This window comes from Dinoponera quadriceps, unplaced genomic scaffold, assembly GCF_001313825.1.
Source record: "Dinoponera quadriceps isolate SergipeBrazil2010 unplaced genomic scaffold, ASM131382v1 scaffold717, whole genome shotgun sequence".
NCBI lineage: Eukaryota > Metazoa > Arthropoda > Insecta > Hymenoptera > Formicidae > Dinoponera > Dinoponera quadriceps.
In genome coordinates this window covers 770,729-798,127 of record NW_014555639.1, presented here as the reverse complement: position 1 = coordinate 798,127, position 27,399 = coordinate 770,729, and the positions used below count along the sequence as shown (strand labels likewise).

General features: G+C 42.8%; 1 protein-coding gene across 1 annotated transcript in view; it reads left to right on the top strand.

Moving 5' to 3' along the window:
- LOC106744956 overlaps positions 1 to 27,399 on the top strand; it is a 55,567-nt gene that overhangs the window by 22,461 nt on the left and 5,707 nt on the right. Inside the window, exons 3-9 of the mRNA XM_014620140.1 lie at positions 7,184 to 7,233; positions 7,896 to 8,095; positions 8,126 to 8,420; positions 12,784 to 12,999; positions 17,873 to 17,966; positions 20,866 to 21,432; positions 23,027 to 25,140. Of these exons, the coding sequence (XP_014475626.1) occupies positions 7,184 to 7,233; positions 7,896 to 8,095; positions 8,126 to 8,420; positions 12,784 to 12,999; positions 17,873 to 17,966; positions 20,866 to 21,432; positions 23,027 to 25,140 (3,536 nt within the window). The remainder of the gene's footprint in view (positions 1 to 7,183; positions 7,234 to 7,895; positions 8,096 to 8,125; positions 8,421 to 12,783; positions 13,000 to 17,872; positions 17,967 to 20,865; positions 21,433 to 23,026; positions 25,141 to 27,399) is intronic.

Below are 27,399 nucleotides of genomic sequence, written 5' to 3'. Positions count from 1 at the left end.
GAAAAGTGGCTACATTAGTAATATGAAAATGTATTGTGGAGAAGGAAGGAAACTGGCGGAAACAATATTAGATATTCTTACTCCATATAAAGACAAATATTATCATGTGTTTATGGATAATTATTATAACAGTGTAGATATAAACGAAACTCTTTTAAAACATAAAATACGAAGTTGTGGAACAATACGTGTAAACCGAGGACTTCCACATGAATTAAAAAATAATAAGTTGCAACGCGGACAGTCAATTTTCCGGAGAAAAGGAGACGTGTTAGTACAAATTTGGCAGTCAAAGAGAGAAGTGAGGATGATTTCGAATATTCATTCGAGTGAACTATTAGAAAGCTCCAATACAGATTGGCACACAAAGACAAAAATAATAAAACCAAAATGCGTAATAGAATACAACAACTATATGAAAGGTGTTGATAGGGCAGACCAGTACCTTTCGTACTACTCAATATTGCGAAAAACAAAAAAGTGGTCCAAGCGGGCTGTAATGTATTTGTTAAATTGTGCATTTTTCAATTCCTATTTAGTATATAACATGCATAATAATAGTAGCTTGCCATATAAAAATTTTTTGTTAGAATTATCACGCTGTCTTATAACTGACAAACAAACCGAAGATCTGGAATTGATGGACATTGAAGAGCCACAACGTGGTACATCGAACTCGGCACCACGGACTCCACGGTATAAAATTGATCCGCCTGGACGTCTTTCGCTAGACATCAAAAAGCACAACTTAATTCGGATAGAAAATAAAGGCAAAAAGCTATATGCCCAACGAAACTGCGTAGTTTGTGCGGCACATAAAAAAAGAAAGTTGACTTGCTTCAAATGCGAGTTTTGCAATGCACCTCTTCACCGTGGCGAGTGTTATCAACATTACCACACTCTTAAAAAATACTAGATTCTCCTCATAAATATGTACTTTAAAACATTTTTTGTAATTAGTGTTTAGTTCTTTTTTAATATTTCTTGTAGTTTTAAGAGTTTAAATAAACTTTTTTAAGTCTAAATTTTTTTATGATCACACAAAATATCGCCCGCTCTAGGCCGAAAAACGAGGCGGGCGGCCGCCGCGCTACCTAGCATACTTTCGTCGAGATCGCCCGCCGTTAATGTGTTAAATATGTTACACGCGTAATATTGCATACGTTACTTTATAGAGTGCCGCGTGAGGTGCGAGACGAGCGTGTATGCGCTCGCTTATTAGAATCGCGCGGGCGTGAGAGATTAAAACTGGTGCCACCGTGAACCGTGAGCTTCTGAAAGGTCCTCCTCGTTCGCTTCTCTGCCCTTTTTTTGTTTTCCTGCGTTTCTTTTGAATTATAAATCGTTGAAAAAACCGGCGGCCATTCGCGGATCTCCGTGAACTACAAATACGGCATGACAGATCACCTCGTTTAATTCCCCGAAATGAAGTTTGCACGAGCAAATTTGTAACGTAGCGTTTAATTGCCGCGATAGCTGANAAACAGGGGGGGGGGGGGCATAATAGAGGAGAAAAAAAGAGAGAGCTTTCGCTGCTCGACTTCAAACCGGTCGACGAATTCGAAAATGGAGTTTACGTGCATCAGTCTCTCTCTCTCTCTCTCTCTCTCTCTCTCACTCTCTCTCTCACCCGCCGTTCTGTGCATTAAATATCAAGCGGGCAGAACTGTGTAAACGGGACGCCCGAGTCCCAGATGTAATTACATTACGTAAACAACAATCACACCGGGGCGACTTAATTAATTCGCCGCATCTGTTTTTATGCGCGCGTTCAATCATCCCGTAATCTCGCGACGGCCGCGCACGAAAACGACGGGCGTTTTGCGGGCATTACATTTTATATTCTTATCATGTTCATTATTCTCTTTTTATTTTCTGTCCTTCGTAAGCGGCACCCCACGCCGTCGTGTCCGTGTGTATGCGTGTGTGCCAGTGTTATTCAGCGCGTCCCGGTTAGATTAAATCCCCCCCTCCGCCGGGCGCCTCTTTAAATGCGCATTCTTTACGGGGGGTTCTCGCGGTGCGAAATTAGTCCGAAACGCGAAAGGCCGGGGCCGTTTCGCGCGATCGCTCGCTGGTACAAGCATAACGCTTAATTCCGCGTGTTAACCAGCAGTTAACTCCGTGATTAAGCCCCGGAATTTACAATTACAGCTCGCAGGGCGAAAGCAGAATTCGGCTGCTCGCAGTGCTCCGTAAATTTCGATCCAAACTTCTCCTTAACCGAGGACCGCGGAAGAAACGCGGATCTTTTCGCCGACGGTGCCGCGTGTACATGTACGTAATCCTGTGTGCACTCTTTATGAGATTTACATGCGGGATCCGCGCTGGCAACCGGGGATTCGGCTTGCCCGCGCGTCTCACGAAACACCCCCCGTGTTTGCGCCGAGAAGGAGGCAGAAAAAAGGAAAGAGAGAGAGAGAGAGAAACGAAAAAAAGAGATAAACGAGAGGAACTCCTTTTAACTCCTAACATGAATATTTTAGAACAAAGGTGCTCAAATATCCTTGCCCCCGTCCCCCCTCCACCACTGTAGGTGAGAAAAGCTCTTTTAGCTCTTTCAGAGATGCGACGACGCGCACTACATATTCGTCTCGCATTCTCCGTTGTCCCAGAAAGCAGACGGAGGCATACATAGACACATCGTTGGTGCAATACATAAAACTTCGTCTCACCAAATACATAGTACTATCACCACCACTACCGCCGACACTCTACCGCTTCACCACCAGCACCGTCGTCGTCGTCATCACTGCGGTATTACAATGCCTGATACGGTGTACCGCCCGCAATGCCACGCCATTATAGCCGTGGAAAAAGCACGCGTAAGATGACGCTGATACTCCACAGACGCTCGAACGCAGGAAAAGCAACGGAATCAAGGAACAGCGCCCGGGGCCGCTTTACCCGGCGCCGCGGCAGCGGGATATTCCGATGGAATTTTGACAAAAAGCACACCGTCGTAGCGGCGCTTTTATGGAAGCGGCCGCAGTTAGACCGAGGCGAATAATACAGGTCGTAGCGAGGTAACCGAGCGATGGCGGCGATCAGTTTTAAATGAAAAGGTGCAGCCCGTTCTCCCCGCGAAAGCGGCTCTTCAATAACCGCGAGAGATACCGAGCATCGCGTATTTTCGCCTGTCAATTTTTCCGAGTCGATTTCCCGCGGAAAAAAGAACACGCCCGGCTGAAAATGAATTTTTTACGCGCCTCGCATGCGCGACGCTCGCGACCTGGCGATTCCGCGAGAGCGAGCGGTCCGAAACCGGCCGTGCGGAAGGTGGAGGAAATGCGGGTAATGTGGAATAGTCTGGTAATGCGAAATGTTGCGGGTTTTCTAACCCGTTGTGGGGCTGCGTACCACCCAAGAGACTCGAGAATCGCCCTATGTTTGAATTTTTCGGCCGTTATTCGCTTTCATATTTTTGTTTTACATGTTACACGAAGCCCATTGCGAAAGGTCGATGCGTTACGCCATTGTTATTATCACTTCCGTGAAGCTTGTCATCGCTAATCGATATCTAAAATATCCTGAGAATTATTAGGTTATTAATTATTATTCATTGCCGTCGGACTGATTTAGCTGCAGTTTTGCATAGATTCGCTTGGCAAGATTATTTACGCAGGAAAAACAGTCTGGCTGGCTGACGCAGAAATCGGATGGTGTCAGCTAGATTCAACAATGAAATTTAGAACAACTAATTAATACGTGGTTGCTCCGGCCAGACTTTCTTGATACCCTCAACTACAAATGTTTTAATGACAACTGCACTGCATTTGGTTGGCACACTGCCCTCCCGGTTTTTCAATTGACCAGCTGATCAATAAAAAACACGTTGATTGGCTGGAACCAACTCCTACCTTCCCCCCTCCCCCCTTCCAGGGATAAAGGAGCATATAAAGATAACCAATAAAAGGGCTCAGAATTAGAACGCCTTGATGATGCAAACTGCAATGTTTGCGAAAGGTTGGCAGAACGTTGATTTAAGACGCGGCACACCTCCGGGAGCAACGCAAGTCGATGAACGATATCTGTTAAGAACATATAAAAAAAGAACATACGACGTTATGTATTCAGTGAACGCTAATCTCAGTTATCATCAACAGTTTTCGATTCGTCTTGAAGGAACTTAGGGTATTCCACAATACCCGCGCTTCCGCCCCCATCGAAGGACGCGCAGAAAATCAGCCTCCGAAGGGCGAAAATTCAACAATTACAACAATTATAACAATTATCATTCATTTGATTATCATTCATTCGTCTAGCGAGCGTGTTCTCGCCCCTCGAACACGCGACGACGGTGGTCGCGCGGCGGCAGTGATATCGCGATTCCGAAGTCGTTTGCAAGTTCGAAACTAGCTTAACGCCTACATACTTAAGCCCGGCCGTCCACTGCGGAACCGTAATTTTATATTAAATCGGATTTAATGCGGCGAATGTAAGCGTGCTTCGCGTATAATTCCGTATTTACCGGCGCGCGCCCCCCGCGTCGCTAATTGAGTTTTAATTACTAGCGGCGGCGGAAACCGGGGCCTTCGTATTATAACCGCTTTTTAATATCGCGGGGAATGCGACCGATGGTCGGCGAGCGGAAGAATTTCCGGAACGCGGCCCAGTTGCGAGCCGGCTAACGTAAGAATGCTACAAACGCGACTGATTACGTAGAGCGGGTTAATTCGCGATCTCTTTCGCATCGAAAGCGCCTCGCACACGCCATAACCCGCTTCGCCGGAAATGCAACTAAAATGCCTATTACGGTGGGCAGCTTCTCTCTCGTATCCGGGAAATTGTGCAAAAAGCTCGCGGCCGCATTTTCGTCGCGACGCGCGCGTGAGCGCGCGTGACCCGCGCAGTCGCGCGTGTGGAAAGCGTTGATTTTGCGTAATCCAATGATCGTCACAAAGGGGAACGCAATCTGCACGCAATCTTCTCAAATATATCCCCGTAAGTGCGAGTGACGTCAGCGTCTTCATATAACTCCATCGTGAAACTTGGAAAATAGCTGCGGGCGGGACTTATGAAATATCTCGCGGCGTCGTATTACCGTGTAATGCAGTAAGCAGGAGTTTTGCATCCGAGGAGAATGCGCCAGTATGGTGTAGTGAAATAAGGAGCGGTCGCCACGAAGAAACGAAGAGAGAGAGAGAGAGAGAGAGAGTCTGCGAGCGAGTTAGTAAGAAAATGAGCTGCGGAGGGGAGGGAGAAGGAGAAGCCGGGGGTTAAGCCGAAGAAATGCACCAGGGAAAAATTGCGCGACGTCCGCACGAGACGACACCATTAGGATCGCGCAAATTGCGAACAAAGTCGCGAGTGAGCGCATGTACACTCGCTCACCTGTTTAAAGCGCGCCGGTGGGCGGGCGGGGGTGCGAGAACACGCTTATTTTTCCGCCGTCTTAAAGTTAATCTCGCGAGTCGTCGGGGACAAAAGCTACGGCTCTCGACGCTCCCGCGCCCCATCCGTTATTTTCCAGGTCACGACGGAGCTGCCCGTGGCAAACATTTTTGCGCTGCGAAATGAGACCGGATGGGGGCGCTTGTTTAAAGTTCGACCATTCGCGCTTGGAAAAAGGGAGACCGGCTTTTTACGAGAGCATTCTTGTGATCGTGACTGTCGGGATTAACGATGCTCCACAACATAGTCGTGCTTCGAGTTTGTCACGATTAAAAACTATAATCCTATATCCGAGCCGGAGAACGAAAGAAGAAACTCTCATTATATCGTAGAATATAATCCTTTGAGAGAGAGAGAGAGAGAGAGAGAGAGAAGCACGCACGTAGAAAATTTATGACATATGCAAATTATATAATTATAATATAATAAAAGAGGAAAATGGTCTAAGAGAAAAAGATATATATATATATATATATGATTTATCTAAAACAAAAGAGAATTATTAAATACATATGACTGCTCTCACTTGATTTAATTAAAAGGAGAAGGAATTTACAAGCCTTCAGGAACCAAAGTACAGATATTTTATATAATACCAATTTAATATTAATATTGCCAATATTAATATGTTCACGGGAGGATATAATGCTTGTACGTGTATTACCGCAATTTAGTTTGGATGAAATTCTAGGTTGGCTTAATAGAGTTATATTAATTTAGAATTACATCAACAAAAGTATATGACGCGTGAGGATTTTCCGCGTCACAGAGTACTCCGCGAGCACAGAAGTATAATATAATCCGTGCGTTAACGCTATAAAATCTGTGCTTTGATTCTTAAAGAGCCGTAAATTCTTCCCTCCCTAGCGGAGGGGAATTATACGGAGTAAAGGAAAACCGTCCGGCTCCAGATCTATTGCGAATCGGTAGAAGCAAGACGGTAAGTCCGATAAGTCCGCTTATCGGGCTCTCTATCTCTCTCTCTCCATTGGTCCTCCAAGGATTTTGACTACGCCGGTGCAGGGCAATTCGGCGATCGGTGACTAAATAAACACAGATGGTTCTCAGAGGGCAATTACCTTAAGTAAACCCTAGATCCTACACTTCGAAAACGGGATGGTTCGATAGTTGGAAGTGTATGCTGGGCAGTTGCGGCCAGCATGGCGAGGTTCGTCGCGCAATTCGACCGTGTCTAATTAGGCTCCACCGGTTGGTTGCTTATAAAATGTCAGCTCCGGAAAAAATGTCAGATCCACGGAAAGCCGCTTACGAGGGAAACGCGAGCGTCTCTACCGGGCAGCCAATTACTACGCGTCGCTTTAATCCCTTCGCGAAATTATGCTTCGGTTTGTTCTCACGGGACGTTCGTGAAATATGTGCGATTGCGACAAATAACGGAGGTGATGTAGAGAGAGAGAGAGAGAGAGAAAGCCGAGAAATTCTAGCGAGAAACTGGGCAATCTCTTAATCTTGAGGAAAGAAGAGAATCTTAGGTGATGTTTCTTTAAAACGTATACGACCACCTCGTGCGGTTGTCGTCAGTTCGCCGGGGGATGAAGGGGAACGGGGAAGCGGGGCAATTTTTCGAAGCGCGTCCTTTCGCGCACATAACTCTCCCGGATTCATTTTTCCGCACTGCAGCGCAATGCTGCAGCACGGAGAAGTGCGGAGAGGACGGCGTTATTCGTCGGAAGACAAAAAGAAGTTGGTTCTCGTGTGATACAGAGCACCCCGCACAGTTTGCACCTGAATCGACACTAACGAGTCACGTTTCGTTTTCTCGTTGCAGTTGGCGGCCACAGCGGCCGGGAAGGGATATTACCAGCAGCGGCAGCCCCGGTAAGTAGAATCTTAAACGTTATTGACCTACTCCCCCGGGCAAAGATCGAGGCAATATCGTTCTCGAGCGTCTGAGCGCTGGTGATACTTGACGATATCCTGAAATATCGCGGCGATAATTCCCAGAGTAGATCACCGAGAGCTCTTGGTCGGCGGCCGTTATTTAAATTTTTCTCCTCATCCGCATTCTGTCGGATGAGGCGTAAAGAGATACGCAGGAACTAGGACATCCGGCGATTTGCTCCTGGAATTGCCGCACGGAAAGGAAAAGATTAGCTGTTTAGCTAAATTAGTTGCTACATATAGACGCGTAAAACTTTAGCAGCGTAAGCAATTTTAATTGCTGCGCCGGCAAACGTGTTATCGTAAATGACATTCACGATAGTACGGCTCGCAGCAAAAGAGTTTGCTATCGCAGCGATTAAAATAGCTCACGCTGCTAAAGTTTTAGGTGTTCACATGTTGCAACGAATTTAGCTATCGCGGCTGATCTTCTTCTCTTCCGTGCAGGTTTGCCTGGACGTTGATTTCGATCAACCAGCTCTTTGTTCGCATCGACACATATTTCCCACGAAGTAATCCTTGTTCGATTTACTCGAGGAAGATTGTGAATTCAGTTCAGCGAACTTGAATCGTCGAATTTGAAAAATTCCTTGTTACAGGATCTTACTACTTTAAGGACGACGGCAAACGCGACAATGGATAATAGCGACGATATCGCGCGAATAGGAATACCTGAGTTAACTGAAAAAGATGGAAATGACAAAGTCGATCCGAGCGAGGTAGATGAGAGCGTAGAAAAAGAAGAAGCAGAGGGGAAAGAAAATGAAAAAGAAGAGCAGGAAGTGAATGAAAAGAAGAGAGAAGAAGAAGAGGAGGAGGATGATGATGAAGAAGAAGAAGAAGGAGCAGAAGGGGAGGAAGAGGAAGAGGGAGAATACGACGACGAGGACGAATATGAGGACGAGCTGAAAGCGATCGCGGAGTCTCACGAAGCGATGTCGAAGGACGAGGCGAAGAACTCGAACGCGTCCTCCGCTGGCAGTGAACGTGCGGAAGGAAAATTATCGAGTGTGAAGAACTTCGATTCCCACGAGAAGAGCAACGAGGACATGTCCGACGAAGATATAGCGTCGAACGAAGCAATCGGTGGTGACGTCATCGAGGAGGAGGCCCAAGACGAAGAGGTCAGGAACGATATTTACTTGGGGAATCATCGAAATTACCGGGAGTTCGAAAATTTTCTTACATTCATCGCGTCGTGTGAAAATGCCGGCGTAGAGGAAAAAGATCGATTAAATAAACGCGACAGTACGAAACGCGTTTTGGACGAAGAGAATAGGAATTATGATTCTTAAGAACCGAATTTGAATTCGTGAGAACTAGAAATTTGGTTTCTTTCAACCAAAACACGTTTAGTTGTCTATTGTCAAGTAGATCCAGTCGAATTCATTTTTCAATGTCCCAACGAAAACGTGTTTGATTCTTCTCCGTTGTCACGTTAATTTAGCCAATCTTTCTTCTGCGTGCGCGAAAGTTTCGATAGTTTAATCGTCAAAATTAACGAACGCGAATTCTGGTTCTTAAAAACTGAGTCTAGAACTCAAGAACAGAATTTGTAGTTTTTGAAAACCGGAAATTCGATTTCTTTCCATCAAAACGCGTTTGCTTCATTCATCGTGACGTTCATTAAGCCAATCTTTCTTTCACGTACACGTTGCTTTATATCTGCGGACGTTTCGACAATAGATTCAATCACTGAGATGAACGCGAATTCGGGTTCTTAAGAACCGATTCTGGAACTTAAGAACAGAATTTTCAGTTCTTAAAGATGTATTTTCAATGGTGCATCAAAAGGCTACTTTGGATTTTGTATTTATCAAGCAAAATTACGTTCCTACACACTTATTTTACTAAATAATAAATGTTAATTTAAAACTTCTAAGTGCAGGGTATAGGGTTTACTTAAGGTAATTGACCTCTGTAGACATATACAGGGTGTCCCAAACTTTTCCCGGTCCCCATTGTGTACGGAACGGATAAAACTGAATAGAAAATTTTGCAAAATTCGCAATAGTTAATGAGGAATTAATTATTTTATCTAAGTTAATGAGAGCACGGGAAACGGTAGGCTAGACTATATAAAGGAAAATGGCTTACCTATGAAGATTTCCTATAAACGATGACTATGATACGTAAGAATATATATATTTCAAATATTATTGTAACTTACGAACTTTATACCGCTGTATTTTCACAACATGATCAATAATTCCGAAATTTGTTTATAATGTCTGCATATTAGTCTTTAATATCACAGTAGTTTTTCATTAAAATCTTACTTTTAGTCTAAAATAGATTTAAAACAGAAATTAAAAATAGCACGCTAATTTTTTAAAGAAACATGTGTAAAAAGTGTTAACTATAATTATAGATATCTCAGTATGCTCTGTATGGTCAATCTTTTTCTAATTGCACGAGCAATGAGTCAGATAATATCTCGATGCATATAGTAGTACAAGTTCCATCGTAATTCTTATCAAACTCATTTCACCTTACAACCTTCTTTAAAGTGAAGTAACTTTCGATCCAGGCTCTGAATTACTGTCAAACTTTTAATGGCACTTTTAAACGCAATGCAGATCAATTAGTAATCTTCTCATAATTTCCTTCATTATATTTATGTTATGGCTATATGATACATCCTTAAGGGCCAGACAATCTGTTTCCCTCGGCGAGAACGCGTTTGTCTCGTGCATCGTCACGTTCATTCAGCCAATTTCTCTTCCACATGTACGAACGTTTCAACGATAGTCTCGTCGTCGGGATTAACGAACGCGAATTCCGGTTCCCAAGAACCGAGTCTGGAACGCAAGAATGGAATTTCCGTTCCTAAAGAACCAGAAATTGTGTTCGCCCCAGCCAAAACGCGTTTTGTGCTCGCATTGTCACGTTCATCCGGTCGATCTTTCTTCCGCGTGCGCGTTGCTTTATATCAGCGGGCGCTTCGACAATAGTTTAATTGTCGGGAATAATGAACACGAAGCCCGGAGGTTTCTCTGCGGCGGGAAAATGGTGTACAAAGGGAAAGGGGCGTCGAAATTGGGAGTTTCCCTTTAAGAAGCACGTTTAAGCATTAAGGCTGTGTTCTCTATAGAGAACTCCCGCGTACGTACGTACGTATGTATCGATGCAAACTGTTTCCCGATAGTCCGACGAAAAGCGGTTTCTGATGGTCTGCGTATGCGGATAAATATCGGGCCAAAGGGCCCGGCACGTAAACTGTTTTCAAGTCAAGACCCTTTGCAAACCGGAATCCTATTTCCCGTTCGCCCACTGCGTCAGCTTAACTCGCCCTCTTGCCTTTGATCGTTCTCACTTTGCCATTTCGTGCTCCGCAAACGACGTCGTGTAAACTGACTTCGACGCGCCACGGTTTTCCTTAGCATCCAATGCGGTTAAGATTGATTCTGGAAGAAGCCGGTGGAAATGGACGCCGCGTGAGGAGCATTTCGTTCGCGAATTTTCCGATCGGCCGCGGCCCTTCCCTCCCTATCGGGAATTCGATTAGTCGTCGCCGCGTTCCTTACGCCTTCTTCGTTCTCAACGTTCGAGCGGACCGCGGAGAACGAGCGTTACGTTGACATTCCGTCTGACAAAAGGTAAAAGGTCGGCGTGAGAAATGAAAAAAAAAAATATCGGAAGAGCAGCCCGGAAATCCGACGAGGCTGTCGTCGAGCGCGGTCGCGGGCTATTTAGGTAAATCCGGTCATAACGGGAATGCCAAAGGTTTAAATAAGTTTGAAATATATTGAAATAAACAAACCAACTTAGTTCTACACAGAAAAATATTCTCTGGACTATCCATTAGAGGAAAAGCGCAAGTTTCATAACGAAAGAATAGTAACGTATATATGAAGTGACTTGATATGATCAATCCTGTGGAATTTGGGTCGAAAAGTCTTTGCCCCAGGTTAACCATATATTCGCAGAGCTCCTTTTCTTGTTCGTCAGTAAACACTACTTTAAGGGGATGTTTGAAAACTTTACCGACAGTAAGGAAAGAATAGTGAATTTTTCTGCAAAGTTTTATGTCTTATGGGTTGAACAGAATCACAAATATGTTTCTGTATAGTGAAAATATGTGCGAAAATGAATTGGAACATAGTCCAATATGTGATGAGAGCGATTAAAAATTTTAAAAATCTCAAGCTGTCAAGTAAAATAAAAGTACCAGTGCCTTATGTACCTAACTATGGACATTCTTGTTATTTTGATCTTTAAATACAAATGTTTGTATATATTTAATATATGTATATATATTCTATGTTGAAAGTTTGAATATTCATGTTTAAAAACCAAAACAATAAAAATGTCCGGAGTTAGGTACGTGTCTAAGCATCGGTACTTTTACCTTAGACATTTACTTAAAATAAAAATTTTGCAACTTATACGTATCGAGTGTGTGTTTGTTCCATTGAGAAAAATTTCGAAGAATATTTCTGTACCTTTACAATTGTACATAAAAGCCTAAAAAGTTACGAAAAGTTTACAGAAACAATTTTATATTTCTTGGTTAAATTCTCCGTTAGATATGATAAAATAGAATAACATCTATTCATTTTATTCACATTTATGTCGCATTAACATTTACACAAGACCTATATGTATTGGGTGAGTGCAAAGGTTCGTTAAAACTTAAGCAGTAATTTGGCATGCAAAATTTTTTTCTTAATCAATGATCTCCGTCGTTTTCTACAATCTTTTCGCAACATTCCGGTAGCAGGCACGGCAGGATGCCTCGATTATAAAACGACCTCGGTTTTGCGTTGAAGAAGGAAGAACAATTTTTTACGGCTTCCAAGAATTTTTTCCTATTCAAATCGTTTGGCAATAATCGAAACAAGTGATAATTTGATGTTGCGATTATTGTGTCGATCATTAAACATCGATGTTACTGATATTTGGTGTTTACTGGGGTTGTCACAACTGTTCATTTTTTTAACACATTGTTCTAAAGTCACTTTGGATGCTCCAAACGTGACAGAAACTTTACGATAGTCCATTTTTTCCGTTATGCCTTGGAATGTATATAACTTTACTTTAAAATAATATAAAACAGCATAAATTATCGGTATTCGCGCAGGTTCTTTATTAAAGTAAACCAGAAAAGATCGTTTAATAAAGTAAATGCGTTTACGGTAGTAAAAAGTATCATATTATTTTTGCTTGCCTTACGTAAAAGTGTATCAAAGAAAACTGCAGTTCGTCGCGGGGAGCGCAGCGAAATATTTTGCAACAGCTTTCGGTTGAAAGTAACACAACACCTGACAACAGCACGCGATAAGAAATAACAACATAATCCAACAGTAATTATCGCAATTTAATAGCATTTAATAGCACGACAGCATCTCTGTAAGAAGTTATCGACCATATCCCATTGTGCCCCATGATTCTGTTATGCCTCGGGTTACTCAGTCTCCTTCTTCGAAACTCGAGAGAGGCGAGACTCTCTAAAGCACTCCCGCCTCTTCCGGGGCTCATTTTCAGGTGGCGGAATTGCTGAAGTACAAGATGGGGAAAGGCGCGAGGACGAAGGCGAAGCGCATGCCGACGGTGAAGAAGGAGCTGAGCACCCAGCGGGAAATATTGCTGGCCAGCAACGAGACGCAAGTGCCGAAGAGCCTGCTGCCCTCGGAAGATCCCTTCAATCGTTTAAACGGCAAAACCGACTACGTGGAAAGGCGGTCTTTGGAGAGAAACGAGGTGAGAGAAGCGCGACCTCCTCTCTTCCGGGAATAACGGCGCGATCGATTATTCCGCCGTGCCTCAAAATCCATCGTTTATACATACTTCCGGTTATTTATTTATTTCTTCCCCTCTCCTTTCCCTTTCTTCCGCCACGGCTGTTCATTCCATCGTCGTCCCTTTTGACGCGCGCTCGTTTGGGACGTAAATGCACGGCGACTTGGGATGAAATCTCTGGGCTGGAACGTGTTATTACGCAGGTTAATTCGAGTGTAATCCGCATCACTTCCACGTTTGATATATAACAGCAGTTTAACCTCCGGGCTCGCCGGGAAGCCTTTATATGTCCTGGATACACACGTTGCAGGGGGGGAGGGGACCACTACACCTTTCATCTACGTTACTCCCGAGCTTACGAGAGCGCACGGAAGAAACTTCCTTATCAGAAATTTGATGTGTTGAACATTAAGAAGCCATTAAAGAACACGGAGCGCGTAGCTGAACTTTGGACCTCGGCTTCTTTAGAAGAGGAAGGCGCAGGCTTGCCTCTCGCGTCCTCCTCGGGATCGCAACTTTTCAGCGTTCAGCTTTTCATATTTCGACAATTAGGCGTGGAACTGGAATCTCATTAGGGCCGGAGTCCGCTCGCAATTAAGCCCCGAGAGGGAATAACCACGTCGCGCGCTTCGCCGTTCGCCCATCTTCCCCCGGTGAAGAGCTCTCCGTTCCACTTAAGACTACTTACGAATTCGGTATTATCGGTATTTCGACATTTTTGCCGAAGAGAGAGAGAGAGAGAGAGAGAGCAGGAGCTCTCGGGCGTAGTCTTATCCCGCTTCAGACGGAATCGCTAACCGGCCGAGGATTATTATCAAGGGAATTATCGCTTCCCGCCGGTTTCGTCCGGTAAGCCGCTCGATCCGAAATCCGTTTGAAACACGCTCACTTTTTGATACTTCCCTCAGCCACGCAGCTGATGGCGAGGCATTACGGGCGATCCGCGCTCCTCCAAACACGGTGATCGATTGACGGCTAAAAAAGAAGATAAGCCATTGTCCCCATGCAAGAGATAAAGGGTATCCCGCGACGGTTCACCATTCCGGTTACGTCCATCACATTTATCACGAAGTCGCGTTTTATTCACTCGATCGCCCCGCGACAATTCGCGCATTTGTATCTGTCATGTTTTCTTACTTCCACCCGCCCGCACCGTTGCACACATGCCGCTACATTAACGCCGGCGAAAAAAAATCTCCCCCTATTTTTCCCACCCGTCTTCGACGGGGCACGCGCGACGTCGGCCGAAAACGTCGAACTTCTTCGATCATGCCCGGCCGACGAGCCGAAATTTTCCTGCTACTTTGATCGACGCTCCTAACGATGGGTTTGCGTAGACTTAAACAACTTATGGACTACTGGAAACCTATTTCGACGATGTTGGTACATATTAATTTCTCTCTCGAAACTTTAATTTTACAGATTTATATTTATATACGATAATTTTTTACTACGGATAATTTCAATGCTATCTGGAACGCATTTTGATGCTATTTTGGCGTTAATATATAGAATGGGGTAAACAAACGAATAAATTTAAATAGCCATTTATATAGAAGTGAGAAATTATATTTCCAAAGCACATTATTTATCGCCCCATTGCTCCATGATAACTAAATGAAATAGCGCTAGCGACAAGTCAGCGCACGTAGTAATCTAAACTAATTCTGCTCTAATAGCCAAATGCTGGAGTAAATAAATTTGTTAAATCGCCTGTTTTTTTAGCCATCCTTTGTATATATATAAACAACACACACACATACATAATATAAATAAATTTTAATAATATAATTAACTCTTACTTTCACACCGACGAAATATCTCAAAATTTCCGTTTTCGCTATTTTAGCACTAAAATAGGTTGTTCAATGTAGCATTAAAATTATCTATACACAGAGAAAATAATTTTACTGTTGTAGCGAAACCATCGTTGCCACTGCATATTCGTTGCGACCGCGATAAAACCAAATTAGCGAATTATTCTTAATTAGAACAGAAACAGTGTTGTTTCCAGGACAGAAAATTCTGGTTAACGCATTTGTCCTTAGGACACGTTAATTTATTATTAAAACAAAATAACACGCTAACGGAATGAAATGTATATAAATAAATATTTTCCTACATTTACTACTTTGTTCTTACAACAGAATAATTTATAGATTAAGTAAAATAATCCAGCGAACGACGCTGATAAATCGTTTTACTGCTCACATAGAGACTGACAGATTTTGCCGCGACAGCATAAAATTTGCTGTTCCAGTAAATTAGTTTTCCTCGTATAGAAATAAAATTATCTAATTATAAATTTAATTTAAGAGTAAAATTAAATGCTCAAGAGAGAAGTTAATAAGTGTTAGCATTGTTAAAATAGATTTTTATATAGAATATTATTATTATTTATAATATTGCACATAATATCATACATAGTGTTATACATTCAGAGAAAGAATTAACAATAAAGAAGTTAAAATTTAGCTGTGGTAGTTAAATGTGAACAGCTAAGTCGATGCTACTGCAGTTAAATATATTAACTGTTTGAACTTAGTTGCTACAGCAAGAAATATTATATAGGTCGCGCAAAAATACACAGTCGGCATAATAAAAGTTGTAATAATTTTTTTTTCGGTAAGTTTCGCAACACTTTCCGGTGTCTAATACGAACATTTTCTTTTATATTCTTTCGCTCTTATATTTATTCGTAATTCTCAAGAAATACATTTTCCTATCGGATACGAAATACGTTGCGAAACTCATCGAAAATAAAGTATTGCAACTTTTATTATGCTGTACTAAAATCATATCCACATTTCCGACTAAAAATTTATTAATTTTCTTTTAACATAAGCTATTCTTAAGTTGTTAACGCATGCTGATTTTTTATGAAATTTAGCCACCTGATTTAACGCTATATCCGGAAAACACGCTTTTAAACGTTAATAAGTCCGGATCCGAGATCTCTAAATCGTGATTCAATCATACTTAAATACCACGCCACTTCATCGATTGATATAAACGTATTTCGTATTGTTTATTTAGAGTATAACCAGAGAGAGAGCATAGCTAATTAACCTTAGCTACTCATGTTAGTAATTTCAGCTAATAAAGTCGTACCTCACAGCAAATGCATTTTACCTCTAACAGCCAACTTTTAGCAATGGCAGCAAAGTTCGAACTAGCTAATGAGATTTAGTCGCTTTTACTAAATTATTTCTCCGATTGTTTTATATAATTACATTATAATTATATATATCTAAACCGTTATAATTAGAGCCATTGTGACCCTATCATAATTAGAATTACTTATGCGATTTTCAACCTTATGGATTATACATAAAACTGGAAATCGTGTAACTTTCCGTCCAATGAATTGCACAGTACATATGACGCTGGCTGTACATGCGAGCGATTACGATAAAAGGAGAAAAGGGAAAAATACTTGAAAAGGAGGGGATGACGGACGAATACTTTCAATTACTTTCAATACCGCCAACAATTGCAGGCGCCTCGATGTCTCTCGTGAACAAACAGTTTTAATTAAATTAATATTTCGCCGTCAAAGGGGACGTTTCGACGACGGCGGTGCGAGGATACTTTTTGCAATATTCACACTGTCATCTTTCAGCGAAGATCCTCTCATTAGCGCCGTTGACGGGGAGTGTCGGCTGAACAAAAGGGTGCATTCTCCTGGCTAATTCAATATTCTTCGCACGGCGATACGGCGCGATACGGCCGTGACAATTGCATTTACGGCACACAAAAGATGCTGCCGCCGGCGGCTCCTGCAGCACGTGTCTCATAACGCTCTTCCTAAAGGGGGAATTAATGAATTCGTCGCGATCGATGCTTCGCGTCTCGCTCGCTCGGCGGGGTCCTTCGCGAAACTATCGCCGACGGCGTTAAATATCGACAGCCGCCGGTTAATGACACATCCGGCGAGGAGACAAAAAAGGGGAAGACGCATTAATTATTTCGCCTCGCGGTCCCTCGTCGGCTATATTCGCTTTACGCAATACGACGCCACCCCCGTATCGACTTGGCAAATATTTACGGAGTAAACGTTGCCGTTCCCGGCATCCCTTATGCGATCTGCCAATATTGCGTCCCGATAAAATGCGCGTGGGCGCGCCTGTGCGTTGCAGAAACAATCTCCTGTAAGAGATACACCGCCGCCGTATCACGAAGGAAATAGACGCGACCTCAGATATCAGACCCAGACAGGAGACAGAGAGTGTTCCCGCGAGTGGCGAGTTATTTGCTTCCGTGATCCTCGGCGGGAAATTGCATCGCAAGATTGCCGGAACCGCATATGGCGGTTTCGCCGGGTCGCACCTGCGAAAGCCACATTTCGACGCGCTCTTCGAATAGATGATCCGCGAATGATACGTGAATTTAGATACTCCGCTGCCGCCGTGAATTCATCCCACGAAACACTGAATAAGAGATCGCTCGAAGAGAAACCCGTCATCCGGTCATTTTATTATTTCTATTATTTTCTTCGCCCTTCCCTTCGAATGTATCTTCCTTCCGTTACATCCTTTTGATTTCGTTCATTTATTTGTTCACTCAACAGGGTCAGGGGTGCACGTTTTTGCGTAAAAAGGGTAGCGCGTGTTTGATTTGCAGTTAGGAGGACGAAATGGACGGCGCGCGATAAATTCGCGAGAAATTCGAGCGAAAGGATTAACGTTGACGGTGTTTTCGTCGAACGTCGATTCGTCTATTTCTATGACGTTCTTTTCATTCTGAAAAATGAAACGCTGATGCGATGTTATCTAATCCATCTGACAGTTATATTATCGACATTGTTTGTTATCATGTTAATCTTCCTGTATAGGTTCAAGAAGTCGCTTTGGCGGACAGTTTGCTGAAGTTTTTAGTGAAACTGGCGGAGGATCCGAACAGATGGCAACGTGTACATAAATTTCTCAGTAAGTCGAGCCTTAACGACGCTTAGACGTGACCGTTCGAACCTCGTCGTTGCGCACCAGTGCATGAATGTTATTTCGACTTAAAAAATGTACGCCATCCTTCAAAGAATTATTAATGCTCCAGAGATGTGCGAGTCAAGGATTTTTGACGTCGAATCGGACCGAACCTCATTTTTTATTTTCGAATCTGAATCGAATCGACGACATTTTGCCTGAATCAAATCAACTTTTAATTAACAACATAATTATTTAATTCAACGTGAAGATAGCGAAAAGAAGTTTCGATATGAGAGAGATAACATCGATCTTGTGATATCAACTCATTTTAAAGTAAGATGTATGTATTAAAATATTTAGAGTAAAATCGATACTGATGAAATATATTTCACTTAAGGTAGCAATAATTGAAACAGTCAGATATGAAAGATCATAAATCAATTGCCAAAGGACTTTGAAGAATATTGATATTATCGGCTATTTACAATCAATCACAGAGTCTGAATGATTTTAGAAATGCAATTTCATAAAAATTGACTGTATAAAATATATAATATATTACGCATAATATATTGCATAATATATTGCATTGTAGATATATATGCATATCTACGAGATTCACATCAGAAAATTTATAAATTGTAATAAACTAAATTTGATATTTATATCAAATGATTAAAAATAACCATTAATGTCAATTGCTTTTCAATTATCTACAAATCCATTTGATATCATAATATGAAGATTTACTTGGACATGCAAATTTTAATATTATCTCTCTCGCCGATGTCTTGAATTACAGCTTTTGATATTTTTGAAGGGAATCTTAACGTACAGCGATTTTTTCAAGTAATGCCAATTTCTGTAGGGCTGGTCGTTTTTAATAGTACTTCGTCAATGTTGATACGCGCGATTCGCATTCGAGTCTTCTCGAATCGAAATTGTCGAATTATTCAGTTTCAATTTAAATTCGAAAACTTCGCACATCTCTAGAATTAACGTGCACACGAGTACGACGTTTATACGATCCCGTGCGGAATTGACGGGGTTCAAAATCGAAAAAAAAAAAAAGAAAGAGGAAAGAAGATTACGAGAGATAAAACTGACCCAAAGCAAGAAACTGGTCGGTCGATCCTCGCATCGCGACGTCACGAAGACGCAAGGCAGTTTTGTGGATGAAGACGACGAAATGGAGTGGGCGCGCGGAGAGATACTCGCGGAATCCGGATTTTATTGAAAAATTACTGTACGTGTCGGGCGATTCGTACGAGCCCGGCACAAAGGAACGAGGAATTGTGCGCGCCGGTCGCCGATACTGCCGATAAATTCCAATTGAGCCTTTTCAGAGAGACACAAAGGTTAGCTATCCCCTTCCCCGCCGTGAAGGGAGAAACGGCTCCTACAGGTGCGGAAAGGCGGCACCCGGTCGATTGGTAATCCAATAAAGTCTCACAATTGTTCAATTAGGAGGCCGTCGCTTGCATTATTGCCCCGTGTAATTGCTGTCTGACAATTAACTTGTCCTTACGACCCGGAAATCAGCCTAATCCGATTCCCCGCGCCGTTTCTGAAGGCTGTATTTTTGCCCGTTGCGACGGCCTGCCGTCGACGCATCTGCCTCTCCCTCTCTCTCTCTCTCTCTTTTGCAGTCGTACTAAGGTAGTTGATCTGTAAATTTATTTTCATAGGAATATCCTCGAACAGCATATGAATCGAAACACGATTTATACGCACACAGTATTAGAAAAAAATTGACTATACTATAGCTGAGATAATTGAAGTCAAAGCACTATTTACACGCAAAAAAAAAGTGCTAGGTTCAAGTAAATAATTGCTCCAATATTCCCTAACAAAATTTTTGCACGTATCAAATAATATTTTCCAAGTAAATTATTCAAGTAAAATATATTTACATGATCCATAAAATTTACTTAATCCAAGCAAAAATTTGCTAAGAAATATTGGAGTAATTATTAACTTAAATACGGCACTTCTTTCTATACACAGCGACCAAATTACTTTTAATGAAAAACGGTTTTAATGAAAAACGGGAAGACGATAAAAAATAGAAATATAAAGAAAATTACATAATAATATTGATTATCCTGTTTTTCAGAAATTGATATGTAAAGTATATAATTTCTGATAACGATTGAAAAATATGACAGCTTATTTGTAAAAATCTGGCAATATTGTACGCGCTATATTTCCCTTTGTGGCTCTTTATTAAACATTTTTTAAGGATAAACGGATTAAACTATCCGAAAAATCTATAATCGGTACGTAAAAATGCGAAAAGTACAAAAAATACAGAAAAATCCGACCCCACGATCATTTCTCTAATAGCGTGCATTCGTGTGCGCTAATGGGGGGAGGGAGGAGTATATATAATATATTCACAAACGATATGCTTAATATGGAAAATCCCAGCCAAAAATATCATACGTCGAAGCGCGAAAAATGATTATTTCTTTATGAGTTTTCGATTGATATTCTCGTGTCGTCTCAAAACTGTGTATTATAAATCACGTTTATAAACATGTAGTACAGATTTCGAGTTTCTTCGTGTTGTATTAACTATCACCTTTCTAATAATATTGTTGTGATCCGCTCACCTTAATTGGAAATCCTTCGTAGCACATCAGAATACATGAATGAAGAAATCACCAAGTTCTCTTTTTCTCATATCGCCGTTATACCGCGAACTATTCTGTCCTAAAAGCGGTCTTCGAAAATAGGATATCGTTTAAACGAATTCACCGCAAATTCCATCTTTAGCACTCTAATCTACCTTGCAAATCCGCGCGTTTCCGTCGTCTCGCAAAACTAACGACGAATCCCACTTCCCGTAATCGAATAACTTTTGCCAACCTTCCGCGATATTATTATCGCACCCCCGCAGCTAACATGGAGAACGACCTGCAAGCGTCCGAGAACATCCAAGACCCGGTGAAGCGCGGCTACGACACTACGTCGTCGCTGTTCTCCACGACGCCGGCCTCGACGAATGCGCCCAAGAAGAGCCGCAAGAAGCCGAAGAAGAAGAAGAAACGGCCGAGGCATCGGCAAGTATCAACGACTGTTCCTGCGAAGACCACGACGAGCCCGGAGACGTCGACGCCGATCACAACGACGGAGGCATGGTCGACGACGACGACGCCGCAATGGAGGAGACTCGTAGCCGAGAGGCTATTCGGGCCGCCTTGGCAGCAAGAGGAAGCGAAAAATCTGCCGAAGGTCCATTACGGGCTCGCCTCGAAGCCACGCACGTCAGTTCTGGAACTCGTAAACCTGGATAAGCCGAGGAATATCCTGAGGACTATGAACACTGAGCGAATACCTCTGTTAGACTTTCCCCGGGAATCCAATACCCAATCGCAATCGCTGAGGTTCGGCAAGATCAACACTTATCAGCCCTTACGCCTTCAAGATTCTCGAGAATTCGCACCCCTGTACGATCGACCGGCAGGTAAGAGCTCGACGTGTCCTCGATGCGATACGATGCACGATGTTGACGGAATAGCTTTAGAAATATCGCGCGGACAGTTTTTTTTCACTTTAGCGAGAAAACGTCGAGGAAATATATATGTAATTATCAGTGAAGTAAATAATGGATATATTAAATAATTCAAAATAACCGGGTAATTATCGAAATACGTTATGAATGTACATAATTTGGGATAATTAAATAATTATCGATATAAATATATCGTGAAATAATGCTCGGTAGTTTCTGATTTACAAATTACTAAAATTAATACACGGAGGAAGATAATTTTCTGACGCAGCAAATTTTATGCTGCCGCAGCGAAATCTGTCAGTTACTATTCAGTGAACAGCAAAATGATTATTTCAGTATATTAATTGCCATTCGTCGGATTATTATGCTGAATCAAGAAATTTTGCTGTAAAAACGAATGTAGGAAAATACTATTTTGTTCTGACAGCAAATTGACGGGTTCTAAGAACAAATTCACTCAGTAAAATTTTTTTGTCCCAACAAAATTCACTCAGTAAAATTGTTTTGTAGCAACAAAACTGCTACCGTTTTAATTACGAATAATTCGCTAATTTGGTGATTCCAACTAAATTTTATCGCTGTCGCAACAAATATGCAGTAGCAAGGATGATTTCGTTACAACAGAATTATTTTTCTCTGTAAGGTAAATGTCCCAATTAGTAGCAGTGTCCCAATTTGTAACAATCGCAATTATTTTTCTTAATAAGTCAGATAATAAAGCTTTATCAGATCATTTATTTAAAAAATATATTTTTACCTTAAATTTTATATATAATCTGTTACAATGTGTTAAATAAAATTAAAAATTATAGTACATACTAAATTATTATAAATATAACCGTTCTGTTAACGGCGCAAGGTAACAGTTCGAGCGGTAATTATTTTAAAAGTTCGCTCTTAATATGAGACATTTATTTGACATTTTTTTGTAGTTATTCTCTAATGTCTTTTTATAATTCTTCTTTAACCTCAAGCGATTGAAATCGTACTGTCAAAGTCGAGGAAAGTTTAAGAATATTTACAAAATCAAGGTATATATCACTAAATGGTATTTCCGTCATATTTAAGATATTATAAATTAAGAGAGATATCATAAATGAATTTTCCTTTTTAATCTTATCATAATTTTAAAAAATATGATACAATTAGAATCACAAATGTTCGAACTGTCGAACGAAATAAATTTTATGTACTTAGCTTAATATTATTAATTTATTCATTTTTATTGATTCATTTTATTGATTCATTAAAATTTATCGATTCATGTTCACGATAAGATTACTTTATCACTAATTGGGACATTCATCTTATAAACCTTTCACAAATCACATTTAGTTTCAAAAGTTCGATCGATAATATGTGATATTTAATTCTGAATTGAATTTTAAATGAACTTAAACTTTGATACGCTCTCATTCCGAGACTCTTTTATCAAGACGCGGGGTCTGTTACGCCGGTTTCACTAGCATTTTCGTTATCTTGGAAATCTGGTTTCAACCCGACTACGTGCTCTATCTGCGCACTTCACGCAAATGTATTCCAGATTCAGATCGCCCGGCCGATTACTACTTATCTGAAGCGGTTTACCCGCCGGTGCGTTATACGCCCACCCGCGAATTCCTGCGGCGCAGGAACGAGAACGATTATCAGGACGACCTGACTCTACAGACGGACAATTTCGCGTACAACCAGGAATACAGGCCGTCGAGCAGAGAATTCGCCAGCAGCAAAGGCTGGCCGGAGCTCGCTTACAAGCCCGGTCGGGCATGGAACTCGGACGAGCGTCCCCTGTTCACGATGTCGTCCGGCAAGTGGCCTTGGGGACAGCAAAGCGATTTTAAGTATTGGCCGGAGCGCGGAAAATACTCGGAGCGGAATTACTGGGGCGCCTTGGGGAGCGAGGAGGACGGCGATCGAATGAACCAAGCGGAGCTTGAAGAGTGGCAGCAACAACGACTGCCGCTCTGGGAGGCTGGCAAATCGAACGTTTGGCCGGTGGGGGAGACTCTGAAGGCACCATTGTGGCCTCAGACGGATAGACCGATAAAACCGTACGATCAATCGACTACGTGGGAGAGGAGCAAGAATCATTCCGAGCTGAACAAGAAGGAGGACGCGGCCGACAAGGTGGTGCTGCCGAAGATTACCATGAAGACATGGAACAGCCTGACATCCGACCCCGCCACTTGGCCTTACAAGCTGCCGAGCGCAAAACCCTGGCCGAAGGACGAGAACGGCAAGTCGTACAATCCGAACGCCGACCTCGTTAGGAAGCTCGGCCTCGACAAGGAGAACAACGCGGACTGGCCGAAGGACAAGGACGACAGGACGGGGAGGTTAGTGTTCGAGAAGCAGATAGACCCGGTCTCCAGCAAGGACATGTTGAAGAAGAAGGAATTCGCGCGGCTGAACGACTCCAAATACAAGCCGATCAGCAACAGGAGCAATTACAGCGATTACAAGAGACCGTCGCAGAACTCCGTGAAGGAGACGCCTAATTGGATGTATCGGGACGTGAAGCAGCCGGCCAAGGAGTGGATCAAGCCGCAGATCGCGGCGAATTCGCCGAAGAACGGCGACGTTTGGGAGCGAAAGTTCGACGTGTCCGCCGGAAGTCAAGTCAAGAGCGACGGGAGCTCCTTCTCGCGCTTCTGGCCGCTCAACACGGTCGCCGAGCAAAAGTGGTCGGATAAGGAGAGAGACGATCTGACGGGAGCCTGGAAAGACAATGCGAAGGATAACAGTCCGCTGAGCACGAAGGTGAACAATGGGAACTTCTGGAAGGAAAAATCCAATGATTTCTGGCTGCCGAAGACAAAGGCTGACTTCTGGGCGACGAGAATGAAGTCCGGACCGGCCTCGAGAATGGGCGACAACAATTCGTGGACGTCAAAAGCGGAGCACAGCGCCTCGTGGATGCTGAAGCCGCACGACGCGACCTCGTGGACGACGAACGGCGATATTTGGGGGAAGTCCGGCAGCTCCGATCCCTCGTCGGCCGGTTCCAGCGAGCTGCCTGCGTGGAGCGCGAAGGAGAAGAACCTCGTGGCTGAGAACACGTGGGTCCCCAAGTCCAACAACGTCGAGGACTGGCCGCAGAAGGCCAAGGACAATAATTCGTGGGCGAGCAAGTTCGGCGGTATGGCCTCCTGGAAGAGCAACGAGGACAACTGGCCTCGGAAGAGCGAGCCAGCCTCGTGGCAGCAGAAGATCAATGACGACTGGAACATCGGTTACGGCAAGAACTCGCCGAGCACGTGGCCCTCCAAGTGGAAGCAGTTCGTCTACCACAAGGTGACGGCGGTGCCGATCTCGAAGCCGGGCACGACGGCTGACGTCTCGTCGCCGAAGTCGAAGAACGCGTTCGTCGCGGTCTCCGCGGTCTCCTCGGCGAACTACGGCAACGAGTGGAGGAAGAATGATGCGGAGGAGGCGATGCGGGACGACAACTTCAGGCTGGAGGAGGCGGACCGACCGGGCGGACAGATCCGGCCGGAGGCCGACCGGCCGATTTACGCGTGGAAGAAGGATGGCTCGGAGCTGAATAATGCCGGCCGTGGAAAGAGTAATGGTACCGAACCGTTGGAAAACCAATTGGAGGCCCTGAGGCAGGACGACTTCTGGCCGTGCAAGCCCAACAAAGCCGAGACGAGCGAGGTAATGGTCCGCTGCGATTTTTCACAAACACGCGCGCGCGCCTTTCATACTCTTTTTCATCCTTCCGAACATCACAAGCGCGCGCTACCAGCTGTTCACATCCGGCTTTGGAAATAATCTTGAGAATATTTCGCACTGATTTCCAGACTTGGGATTGATTTAATAATCATCGTTTTAATAATTATAAAAGGATCTTTCGTTTTATATATAATTATTAATTTATCTTTTATTTGTTGATATGTACCAATAATTTAATTTATAAATATAGCACGCGCGCCTGTCATGCTCTTTCCTTAGCTTTTAAACAGTGTCTACAATGAGAATTTAAAGCGTAAGACCTCAGCTTTAAGCCTTAAGCTGTAAGAAATTGGCTAATCATAGTCGAGTGCGAGAAAAATAATCAATTGTGATTGGTCAGTGGCTTAAGGTTATAGACTTAAGTCTTACGCTTTAAATTTTCATTACAGACACCGCTTTATAACATTACGAGCAATTATAAACGCGCTTCACTGATATTTCATCATTTTTTTAATTTATCGACGTTTCTGGGATATTTGTATTGGGTTATTCGATAAGTTCGTAAGGATTCTCGCGAAGGGTTCAAGGCCGATACTTTCACCGTTGGGTATAACTTTATTCAATAATGTATCGTGTGTGTGATTCTGTTCTTTTTTTCGATATAAAATATAGTAATATATAAATATACATAATATGATATAATATAAGATATAATAAAATATAATATACTTCCCATAGAGAGTTATACTATAACTAGAAAATATGGGCTTTGAGTTTTTTTTGTAAAAATCCCTACCAACTCGTGAAACAACCCAATATGTTCTATTCCTGCTCTGAGTCAGATGCATGGTTTTTTAATAGTAGTTTTTCAACTATCTGGTTGTGGAAAACAGTGTTTACATCGCGGTACAGCGTACATACATCGCTGTATTTATTAACGGAAGTTATATCTTGAAAAAGTTTTTCTCCCTATCTCCCGTTCTCTTCATAGCATCAAAAGATCCAGCTTGGTTATCATAAATAAAATTTTCATGGTCCAATCTGTGTCTTGCGTTTGACAAACGAGCGCAGTTTCTCGTTGCGCTTGGATGCCGAAAGCTCTACGCTCCCTGAAACTTCGACGCCAGGCGTCGTTAATTAACCCTTGTCGAACAGAAGTAGCGCCTGAGGCTGGCGCTGGGAAATCTATCGGAAACTGTAGATATTTTATGTCTATCGGAAAATACTTCTCGCCAAACTAGTCCGCAAGTGTAACTTTTTAGTGCCGCTAAAAATTCGACATTATACCAGCCCCACGATAGGTGGTGAGGATATAACGTGCCTTCGGCGCAACTGGTTTTTCAGATTATTGCCAATAGAATGTCACATGTGGCTGATAATAAGCTCACGTGATTCTAAATTGTCACGGGGCAAGAAATATCTTTATACACGGGCGCGCACGATTTCACCTTTAACTCGTGAAATTTTGGAGAACATGCTTTTTTCATTCGCAATCTGCTGATGAAAGTTACAAAGAGATTCTCAAATATTATACCATAAATATATTGTAATATATTATAACATACAGGGTGTTGCAAATTAATCTCGGTTCCCGCGGTGTGCAGATAGAACGGGTGAAACTGAGCAGAAAAGTCGTGTGCCATTTTGTAAAATTCGCAATATTTAGTGAGGAATTAATCGGCGAAATGGTTAATTTCTTACTGAACGTGCTATTTAATGACTCAACCGGGACAAAAACGATTCCGCATGCAGAAAATGAACCGAGCAGACGGAGTAAAATTTATCAAGAGAGGAAGAAGGCTCCATGTATTTTAAAGAGCGCGCAGGCCGCAGCCGCCTCCAGGCCGCGCGCGAATGAACTTAACGAGCTTTCGCAGAGCCCCTATTCACGGGGTTAAGAAATTTGGGGCACACTGGAGAGTGTGCAGTAAACCATGCGGTAGGCGACCTGCCGCCTACGTGCTGCAATTTCCCGGATTCGTTGACATGAACGTGCATGGACTGTGTAGACTAGCTTGGCCTCCAGACTAGAGGTGAGCGATGGCCCCTATTCAGTTCGGACCTTACGTGATCTCCCGCCTGATTGCTAAAGTTCGCGGAACTACGGGCGTGCCTTACATGAAAGTTCCAATCCCACTCGGGGCTTTGTTGGACTTTGCAAACCCGAAAGATTGCCGCGAAATGTACTACGGGACTGTGGTAATGTAAAATCACCGGGAGCTCGTGCTGTATACACAGTGT